This window comes from Manis javanica, chromosome 16 (genome assembly GCF_040802235.1).
Source record: "Manis javanica isolate MJ-LG chromosome 16, MJ_LKY, whole genome shotgun sequence".
Taxonomy (NCBI): Eukaryota; Metazoa; Chordata; class Mammalia; order Pholidota; family Manidae; genus Manis; species Manis javanica.
Genome location: NC_133171.1, coordinates 44,804,943 through 44,816,277, shown reverse-complemented (window position 1 = coordinate 44,816,277; position 11,335 = coordinate 44,804,943). Strand labels below are relative to the sequence as shown.

The following is an 11,335-nucleotide window of genomic DNA, read 5'->3' as shown; positions in this document are numbered from 1 at the left end:
GGGCTCCCCTCCTCGCTCTGACCCAGGACAAAGGCAAGCCACAGATGAATTCTGCCTAGCAGTGGCATGTCACTGCCCTCTAAAGCAGCCTGGGAGAGAACTGCCTGCCATCCAGAGGCCTGGCCAACCGTGCCAGAGGTGATTGGCTGCTCACAGTTTTTCCAGGAGTGTTGATGGTGACAGGATGATCTCTGAATTCTTTGGCCAGGTCCCCATCTGTAGCTAAGGGCAACCCTTCAAGGTGGTGGGGGCGAGGGCTGTAGCCAGAGCAATGCCTAGTCTACTCCAGAGGCACCCTGTCGACCAAGTCCCTTGAGTTCGAAGCCCCCGCACAGCTCACTGTGTGCGGCTGTGGCTTGCCAAAAGTTGCATTGCTAGCTAGCAACACAGGCCCAATAGGAACCCAGGTCTCCCAACGACAACTCCCAATCTTTCTACCACATTTGATATAGCAGAGGGGGTCAAACCATGGGCGGAGCCAGACACTGCAGCAGACACTGTGATGAGGTCTATGAACCCGTAGAAGGAGGCCCTGTGACAGGTCAGGAGCAGCTGCTTAAGGGCACGGAAAGGAAAAAACAAAAGCAAGTTTATACTCATAGGGAAACATAATCTGTGATTATAAATATTTCATGAGCAAAGAAAGTGGTACTGGCTGAGAGACTGGGGTGGGGAGGGTAGACAGCAAATTAGATCCCAGTTTGCAAAGTGATAGTGCAGCTGGAGAAGCAGCAAAGCTGAGGCTATTCTGGGCAGTGTGCTGCAAGGGCCTGCGTCACAGACGGAAAGCAAGCTCCAGCCACCCGCCTCTGTGGCAACCACAGTTTCCCAGTGGTCAGCACAGGACACCTTGGGAGGAGTGTTTAAACCCATGGAAGACCAGGGGACAATGAGGACAGTCATTTGAATGACATGGGTAAATCTCAACAGCAGGGAGGCAGATGAGGGTATGCAACAGAGCAACTCATAAAGGATGAATACATTGCCTGCTGACTAAGGGCTGAGCAAGAAGTGAGGAGGACCCCAGAAAGCAAGTGACCTTCAAAGCTGGAGGGCAGCTCAAGTCAAGCAGGTCCAATCAGAGCACAAGCCCAGCCCCTGGGCCGGTGGTGCCAGACTAAGACTGACAATTATGCCTTTCCTTTGCCTGAGGACAGGGGTCTCTTCCTCCTGCAGCCCCTGGGAAGCAGCCCAGAGAGCAGAAAAATTAAGAGCTTGCTGAGTACCAGCTGCTACAGTTTGAGACACACTCACCACTGGCAAAGCAGGTCCATTGGGGTGATTCTTCCTCTTGGCCATGGTCAGCCACTGAAGCAGAAAATGTCAGCCACAAATTCTAGTGGCCCTTCCAGAGAGCCAGATGGAGAGAGATGTTAGCTCCTAAAATACCCAGAGGTACCTTGAATTGAGCTTATCAGAGAAGCTCTGGGGAGCAGTGTACTTTCCGACCAGGAAGATAAAAAACTAAGAGCTTTCATTTCCTTGCAGCCAAGGTTTACTGGGCAACAGGCTCCAAGGTGTACCCACTGGATTCAGGAAGGTACTAATCCTAAGTATCATCTAGGATCACAGCTAGTGGAGAAGTGGAGAGGACTCATCAACCGCAGAAGACCCCATAATGTTGTGGGAAGCCCCCTCAGCTGGCAGTCATAGGATCTGGCCAGCTTTACCACCTATTAGTTTGAAGACCTGAAGAAATCATGCTACCTCTGAAGCACATTGTTTCAGCTGAAAAATGAAACCAATGCCTGCCAAACCTAAGGACTGTGAAGAACTCCAAGAATATACATACACATAAATGGTTTCAAAATAGATAGTAAGGGCTATTCCAATTTCAGAGATTATTTATAACCAGCTACCTACTGGATATCTCTTGGGTGTCTCAAAGGCACTTCCATTCAGATGCCCCAGGGGCTCTTCCACCGCCACTCTTGGGCCTCTGCTAGGGCACCCCAACTCAGGAATCGGCAGGACCAACCATTCAGGCATGATGCAAGAAACCTGGGACCTATTCTTGACCCTTCTCTACCCTTTAACGCATTACTGAGCCCAGTCAACAGAACCTCCTAAAGGCTTCTACATCCCTCCTTCACCACCAGCCCTGCCCATTCTGGCCCTACTCCCCTCCCAGCTTCATCCTACACCATGCTTCCTCTTTGCTCTCCTGTTCCAGCCACTCTGGCTTTTTGAGCCCCTGGTACTCATCCCACTCTCATCTGCCACAGGGTTTTTGCACGGGCTCTTCCCTCTGTATGGAACATATTTCTCTCCTCTTTCACTGAGCTAATGCAATTCACTTATTTTTACTAAGGTATACAAGTACATAAACAGCACTAAAATGTACAGCTCTCTACAGAGTATACGCTACGTAACTCCTACCCAGATCCCAGATCTAGATGTAGATAATTTCCATCACCCGTAAGCTTCCCTCTTGCCCTTTTCCAGTCTACTCTCCTCCCTGCCCTAGATAACTGCTATTCTGACTTCTATAACAATGCCTATTTGTTCTTCAGAATGCAGCTGATGCAGCCCTTTCTCAGGGAAGCTCCTCCAATCCCACTGAAGAGGTATAAGCCCTCTATCATAGGCACTTATCACACTTGGGGATTTTTGCAGTTGTTTGAATAAGTACGTGATTTGTGTTGACTTTACCTGGGACACTGTAATCTCCACAATGGCAAGGACTGTATCTGCTTTTACTCATCTTTGTTTTCGAGGGCTAGCACATGCTCATAATGACAATAGAAAATGGCTAATACTTAGCAAGTGCTTATTATTGCCAGGCATTTAAAGTTACCAACTCATTTAATTCTCCTATCGACCCTACCAAGTAGGTGCCATTATTATATCCCCATTTTACAGGTGAGGAGACTGAGGAACAGAGAAGTTAAATAATTTGTCCAAAGTTATTAAGTGGTAAGTGGTGTAGTCAAGATTAAAATGCAGGTAGTCTGCTATAAAGTCATTACACTTAAGTCATTACACTACTCTGCCTCTCAGAGGCCAATGGAATACTTAATGAGTATATGCCCAGGATATTTTGAATGAATGAATGAATTTATAAATGAGTTGATGAGATTCCATTAAAGGAGCTAAAGGACACCCCAAAGCTCCCCCATAAGACCAACAAATAAATGGAGTCACCTGCATGATACAAGGGCTAAGCCAACTCCCCGGCAGGCAAGGGAGGCGGCTCTCTGCTACTGGACATGGAGCATTTGCTCCCTCGCAGAGGGTGCTCTACAGAAGAGAGAGGATTACTGTCCGGGTTGTATCAAAGCCTAAAGGCAATGTTCCACTAGATTTAATAAGTCCCTCTGTTCTTATTCATGCTAACCCAGTAATCTTCATAATAATTTACTATCTCAAGCCCTCTGATACAGAAAGAGGGTAATCTGGACAGCAAAAAAAAAAAGTTTGCCTCGCTAGAAAGTGACAGATTCTACTGTACATTTATAAACTGGCATTTGGTTTGTTCAACAGTTGTCCAGAGCCTGACAATTCTGCACAAGCTCAGAGGCTACTCCATGCAAAGACCCCTATCTTGTGTGGCAGTCAGCCACCTTCTAACTACCTCAGTGCCATTTACCTCATGACCACATCCCAGACTTGGGAAGAAACACACATGAAAATGTTTATTTTCTCACAGGACACTGTTCCCCAACCACAGGGCCCCACATTCCCTCTCCACAAAGGTGCAGTTCTCGGAACTGCTGCCTCATGAGCCCCTCTGCAGCCGGCAGCCTGGGCTGTGCTCACACAAAGTTCTGAGCAATGGCCAGCACCTTGGAAAACTCACCTTCCCTCTGCCGTAGGCTGCTGGGGATGGGTGTCTTAATCCGCGTCCCCACAGGGTTCCCATTGTCCTCAATGAGGACCACATTATTAGAGTCAAACCTGGGGGACATCCGGGGACCAGGCATGCGATGCCCCACAATAAGCGCTTTTTTCTTCTGTCCTTTGATGGCCAGCAGTATCCGGTCACCCACTTTGCCCACCCCATTCTTGTTATAGACATGGATGCAACGAGGAGGGCGATGATATGGGGTGTTTCCCAGGGCACTGTTGTCCACCACACGTACACGTGTCATCTTCTGAATTGCACTGAGGCTCCCCGTGGTGCTGGTGGGAGAGAAAAGAAGCCTGAGCTCTGAATCTCTCCTGGTCTGGGTGCAGAGGCCTCTGAGGGCAAGATTTTGGGGAAGAGAGTACATTAGCAACAACATGCTGAAGAGAGACAGCCCAGGGCCCTGACAGAAAGCCAGGCATTTGTGGAGACTTCACTGTGTACAACACACACTTCCTTACAGTCAGAAACTTCTGCTGCCTGGTTAACATCTCAGTTTGGATAGGTTTAAAAAATAACCTGATTTTCTGTTACAACAAACTTCACAGCAGCCTTACCTTAAGGCCTTTGGTATCCAAAAGAACTCTGAGGATTAAGAGAGTACCTGTGAGCCAGGCCTCATCTGCTGCCTAGCATACAAAACTTATTCCCCGAAAGCAAATTTCCCACCTATTGGGAAATTCCCACCTATCTGGTTGCTAAGAACCAGAATGAGTAGGTTTGCAAGGGAGCCCCCAACACAACATAAGAGAAACTGGAAATAAGCCAAGGTAACAATCTTTTTTTTAATGCATTTTTCCCCACTAGAAAGGAATTTTTTTAAGAGTACCTACCAAAGGCAGATAAGCTATTATTAAGCTAGCTGATGACAGTGGCACTTTTATTCACTGAAGCCAGCACCTTAAGTGCTGTTCTCTGGGACAACCCTAGATCCTCTCCTCTCACTCCACATGCCTACTCTGGACAATTTATTTCCATTGTTTCCCACCAATAAATTTGGTCTCCAGCACGTCTTCCTATATTCCAGTCCTGTATTCACACTAAACTCCCACCTCCTACAAATATTGTAAACTCAGCTCGTCCCACCCCAACCTCATCATCTCCTCTTGCAAACTCCCTACTGCCACTGAATCTCCTTTCTAGATGAGGGCTTCTCAAGAAACTCCAGCTCCTGGGCCATAACATCCAACATCCACTGGCTGCCAAGTCCAGATACTACCTACTAAGCACCTGTGTCTTTTCCCTCCACCCCACAGACACTCCCTCAATTCGGCAGCTCACCCTCTCACACTGAGACTGTTTTACTAAGTGTCCTAACTGGTTCTCAGGGTGCCTCACCTGCCGACCAAGAGCTTTCTTTGCGATATAAAACCAAGGCTACTCCCGCACTTACAACTGTTCAGTGGTTCTCCATTGTCTATCCTGCCAACCGCCTAGCCCCAATCTGCCTGCCTTCTGAGGTCTACCACCTCCTACTATTCACTGTGCCCTAGTGGCCAGAACTCCTGGAGCTCTCTAAGCACACCAGACCTCTCAGCCCACCCTGGAGACTGGACAGGACCTGCTCCCACTTCCCTTCTGGGGAGGCTGCCTCTGCTCTCCTTCAGTCCTCTTCCTCCTTCTCATCCTCCTCCTCCATTAGCAGTTCCTGCCTCAGCTTTCAAAGCACCATACACACCTTTATGATTACACTTGTCACATTTTCTTAGGGTTATCTGTGTCCAAGTATGCTCCTGTGACCAGCTGTGACAAGTCTTTCAGGGCAGGAAGACCCACCCTAGGCACAGTGCTCAGGCAATGCTTGTGGAGCGAGGGCACAAGTGGGGCCCAAACAGGACTGGAGGTATGTTTGCCAACAGGAATGCAGCCTGTGTTCCTCGTCCTGGATTAGCATCTAAGAGGAGGGGAGACTGTCACGCTTCTGTCATGCTTGAGTTTTTGATAATGAGTGTAATTTAAAATAGAAAAAGGGATTTTGTTTCTAAAACAGAAGGTCTTAATACACTGTAAGAGTCTGGCAAGGAAGGAAGTTTCATCTACCATACACCAGTCCCTCTCCAACCCTCAACATCAAGGTCACCTCCTTACCTGAGCAAACCCCAACTTGATCTGATTCCTTTAGCTTTCTCTGAGTCCAAGCCCACCTGCCTGAGTTTCCTCTCGCTTTCCATTCACCGTAATACTCAGCCCTGATGGGAGGCTTATTCAAAGACACAGCTTTCATAACTTGATGGGAAGAGTTACCTGAAACAGCGCCAGCCGAGTGCTCTGCTTACATGGGTGAAGGGGCCCTGGAGCCCAGGAAAGAAAGCCATGGCAAATCCTGTAGGAAAAAAGGGGGTGAGGGATTTATTTCTAAGTCAGAGTCCTTATTCGGAACCAGTATTGTGTGTGTGTGTGCTTTTTAAAGACTGTTGGGGACTTGTGTGGGAGATGGTACTTCTAGCACCAAGATCATTAGTCACTAAATATAAATCTTAGTGGTTAAAAGATACACAGATGATTAGATGGAACTCCAGCTACAATTTTGCTGATTCATATTAACTGAGGTCAGAGAGCTGGAATGGCTCACAACAGTTCTTGCTATAAGTAATACAACAGCACAGAGAATGCCTTCATCATGACATCACTTCCACAGGCAGGAGGGACCCTCGGGTACACATCCACCCAGTGATCACTCCCCAAGCCCTCCACACAGGAAAATCCCCACATTGTTGCCCTTGCTGACACTCATGTGCCTCCTGAAACCAGAACTCTCATTCCCTTCTAAAAGGAAGTAGATTATCTGACCACCTACCCAGATTGTCTGTCACCACGTCACCTCTCCCCAGCTGTAAGAGCCAGAACACCTGTATAAGCTGAAGGGTAGCAAAGCAGAGCCAATATGCCTTTGCAGAGTCACCGACCAAGGTCCCTATTTGGGTCAGTCTCCCAAACAACAATATGACAAAAGAATAAAAACGGGGTTTGGGAGAGCACGATGGAGCTAAAAGAACAAACACAAGCCAACACTGATGACTCCAGCTTGCAGAACCTCAACCCTGTGGCTCCATGGCACCAACAGATATGGTGACCCCAGCTTCCAGCAACACCTGTGCATCAGTTTAGGGGCATGTTTAAGAAAAACCTCCAGCCAGCTGGTAATTCCAGGGGCAAAACATGCCTGTTTTTCCATCCATATGTTTGGCTGCAGAGAGCCTCATTTGAGAACTCTACTGAGAAAGCCCACAACCACTGTAGTATTTACACAGTCTTGCTTTGCCTAAGTCCAAACTACCTCAGATAAGATTTTACTCAATGAGGGTGAGGGAAAAACGCACTCTTCTACTTTCACAGGTATATCCAGACACTCTAGAAATGCTTACTAATATAATTCAGCTCAAATTGCAAGGTTACTCTCCAGTGTTTTCCTTAAGACAACCCAGGAAGTGTTGGCCAAAATGTAATTACAACCAGAAAATTAAATGCAAAACAAGGCAGCTAACTTATAGAACTATTAACATCTGATACACAGACTCAAAAACCATCAGATGAGGCCAGCTTTACCTTTACAGGTGACCCTGGACAAGCAGCCATGAGTTTCAGCTTCCCCATCTGTCACACCTACTCACAAGGTAGTCACTAAGATACACTGTGCAAAGCATGGAGCACAGCGCCTGGCACTTGATACCTATTAGCTGTCTTTATCATCATCATCGTCATCATCATATAGTCATGTCTTGTTTCACAGATTAGGAAATTGAGATACTGAGAAATGAACTGACTTGTGTAAAGCCCCACAACCAGCCAAGGGCAGAATCAGTGCCAGAAGTGGACCAGCTTTTCTGTTCAAGGGTCATCCCACCACACCCTATAGCCTCGCTCTACAAAGCTCACTTCACAGGAGGGAGCTCAGGGTGAGAAGCAGTTTTAATGGTCATCTAGTCTATTTCTGTTGTCTTTTTATGAAAATGTAACAAATAGTTATAATGTGTCAGGCACTGGACTGAGTGCTTTACAGTATCATCTCATTTCAGCCTCAAAAGCTCTATGAAATTGGCACTATTGTTAGTCCCATTTTACACATGAGGAAACATGGCCCAGAGAAGTTAGTTAAGTTGCCCAAGGTCACACAGCTCTGAAATGTGAATCCCAGTAGTTGGCTTCCTGAACCCATGATCTTACTCAACAGAGTTAACATGGTAACTTTAAATATTAGTTATTTTTCCAGCTGTTAAACAGTACTTGTGCCATCAAGAATACTGACATCACATGCACATTTTACTCAGAACCCAACTCAATGCTTGCTCAATCAACTGAAATGTAGAAACACCAGGTGAAAATTATTCTCTTTAATCTAATTTAAGTTTGGGAGACAATTTGTAGTGTAGGTGGCAAGAAGAACTCCACATTGAGCAATAACTAAAAATTGGCTTAAAAAAAAAAATCTCTGAAAAGAAGTCTTTCTGGCCCAGCCTGCAGTTACCTCTAATCTCAGCCAAGCTTTTCCATCTGATGCTGGTGGGCCCTTGCTCTCACTCCCTGGAGACAAGAGGCTCTCAGATCCTCCACAGAACCCTCAAGATTAACTCAGCACCACCTACATTCCCTTTCCTGAGAACGGCAACACCCTGCCTCTCCACACTGCCCCACTTCCTCCACAACACTGAGGCTGGTCCAAGAACTGCAGAAGTGCCTGGGGGCTTTCCCAAAACTTTTCTGACTTGGGTGTAACAAACTCCACCATTCAAGACACCCTCTTAAAATCAGAGGGCCGTCTGAGTGCACCCTTAAAATCTGAGTGTGCAAACCCAAACCCAGGCCTCCGCTCCATGCCTTGCCCATAAGCCACCCCCACAACCCACACCCATATCTACCCAGCTAACTCTGACCCAGCTTCAAAAACATCTCCTCAAGAAGTCTTGTATACAAATACAACATCAGTTGCTGCCCCTCCTGCACTCTGAGGACATCAGGTGTCCTGTGCCACAGGCACTCTCCTTGCTCCAGCTTTCACTATCCAAATTTGCTCAGACACTGAATAAATATCTTTTTTTGAGATAAGACTTATATCCCTTAGCATTCTAGTTCTTGCTATTCACTACCACAAACTCAGAAACCACAGAGAGCTTGATAACATGGCATCTGAACTCACTACAGGAATTCAGGACTCACAGACTCAGATGGTGAGGATTACCTGTACTGCCCTCAAACAAGAAGTAATAAGATCACATCCCCAAGGGGGCCTACCATTTTCACAATAAAAGGCCCAATTCAAAGACTTTTCACTAGCTCTTTCGTGGATCTGACAGTGACCTCTAAACCCTGAGAACTTCAGACATCAAACAGACAACAGTAAGCATTCCTATGAACTTGAAAGCACAAAAAAACTAAATGTATTCACTTAGTGCATATATGTCCCTTATTCCTTCAAAAAAATCTGTGGTCTCCACCACACCAACCCTAGCAAGAGACCCCAACAGGTAGTTACACAGCAGGAGTGCAATGAGTATTTGCTAAATAAAATAAATGAGGTAGCCAAAAGAAAGAAAGATCCCTGCCACACTGGCCGCACAGAGGGAAATTCAGACACTGTAGAGCTCTTATCTGTGTATCAGGAACCGGGGCATGGCATATAAACATGCTTTGAGAGAACCATGGTAAGGTCGTGGGAGAATTACTCCATGCTATGTTTATAGGCTCCTGGAATCATCTCCTGGACCTGGTGCCTACACTGCCCACTGTGGAAAAACACCTCATCCCACCACTAAATAACTGGTTCTGATCAGGGAAGAAAGTGTAATGGAGGCAGCAATTTACTTCAAAGCAACTTTGATTGACCTTGATGTTATTTCCGAGCATAAATCCATCCTGTAGACACAGGCCTTGATTCACTTCAGATCAGTCTATATATAATGCTTCATTTCACAAGCAATGTTATTCTGAGTTTTGTGTTTGCACAGGAAACTAACCCCAGTGATATTTCCTCCTCTACAACACTCTCACTCAGAGGAGGCCAGGTATTTGGGAGACTCTAGTGCCAGAGATAACTTTTCATGCCACTTCCTGGTCAACACTGAGTATTGCCCTCCAGGTTTAGAGTATGAATCACAGGGTTGGAGGGGGGCTCCTTAATATAATCCAAGCATCATGCTCATTTCTCATCCTGGTTTAACTTTAAGATCTCCCTTCAGTTGTGGAGGACAGGGACACACAGGTGAGTTTTTCACTTGGCATCCATCACCTTATAGGTCCCAACAGAAGTATGCTCCATGAAAGCAGAGACTGTGCCTGCTCTGTTCACAGCACAATGCACACAAATGGAGTTCAGTAAGCATCTCGTAAATTAATAAAATTTATCTGCAATTGCAACTCATCCTCCAGCTCTAGAGAGGCTCCTTGTTGGGAGATTAGTGGTCTTTTCTTGTGCCCTTCTGCAGGCTCCAGTGACTTGGGGGAGCCTCCTCGGCACTGACAGCTCATTTTTAGCTAATTTTAACATACAGAGACTGAGCGCAAAAGCAGACAGAAAGACCCCTACATACACCTATGATGCTCTGTGGAAAGCTGGAAAGTACCATTACTTGATCTTTAAGGATCAGGAAAATGTCTACTTAGTATCCCAGATCTATATATTTACATACATTGTTTCAACCTGAACAATTTCCATCTTAGGTGCCTAGCATGTTACATACATTCTAAAAGGCTTTCAAGAGGAATGGGTTTTAAAGAAAAGAGGCATGACAAAAAGTTCAGCACAATTACAAAGGAGTGTTTAAAGGAGACTGTTAGGGAAGAGAAAATTAACACTTAGAGAAATCAAATGCAAAGCCCAGACACAAAAAAGAAAACTCCAGCGAGTTTAAGGATATAAAGGTCCTTCTTCATTAAAGCAGGGAAAAGCAGAGGCCCCGCAGCCTTGAGGAATCAAAAAAAAAAAATCCCTGGACTTTCCGCCTCATCACACAGACACAACCCCTTCCATCTCCTGTAGGTTTCTCCCCATTCTGGACCAATAATTACTCTTATTTGTTGTCTTGAAATTCATTACTTTTTGTTCAGTGATTCTCTTTCAGGAAGTTTTTTTTTTTTTTAACTTCAACACAAGTATAACACATTACAATTCTCAAAAGTACTTTCCTACAGATCACTTTCTTGGATGGTTTCATTCCTGAGCATCCAAGGCAAACACAAAGGCAAATAACAAAGAGCAACAATCTACAGGGGTTTAAATCTGCTAAGGACTTGGAACAGTTCTGCAGACTCAATAAAGCACCATTTTGCAGATAGAGAAATGAAATCCGAAATGCTATGCAACGTGTTCACTTATTCAAGCTTAAAAGGCTATTTCTATTATACCTACCCAGCTAAGATGCTGCTTTAACTGCTAACAAACTTCACAGAAACACATCCCACACAGGACAAGTAACTTTCTCCTCTGCCAAAGCTCCTTTACCATCTTTAAAAGCTCAGGAATCCAAGAGCCATCTTTTCAATAAAACCCCCAGC

The 11,335-nt window shown here is 45.8% G+C and overlaps 1 protein-coding gene across 2 annotated transcripts in view; it reads right to left on the bottom strand.

Annotated features, from left to right (window-relative positions):
* Positions 1-3,609: 3,609 nt before the first annotated feature.
* MRPL14 (mitochondrial ribosomal protein L14) overlaps positions 3,610-11,335 on the bottom strand; it is a 10,611-nt gene continuing 2,885 nt past the window's right edge. Inside the window, exons 2-3 of one of the 2 annotated variants that reach the window (XM_017676279.3) lie at positions 6,092-6,170; positions 3,610-4,182 (exon numbers count right to left, since the gene is read on the bottom strand). In XM_017676279.3, the coding sequence (XP_017531768.1) occupies positions 3,756-4,182; positions 6,092-6,162 (498 nt within the window). In that variant the 5' untranslated portion in view covers positions 6,163-6,170 and the 3' untranslated portion in view covers positions 3,610-3,755. The remainder of the gene's footprint in view (positions 4,183-6,091; positions 6,171-11,335) is intronic. The other variant, XM_017676280.3, reaches the window with a different exon arrangement.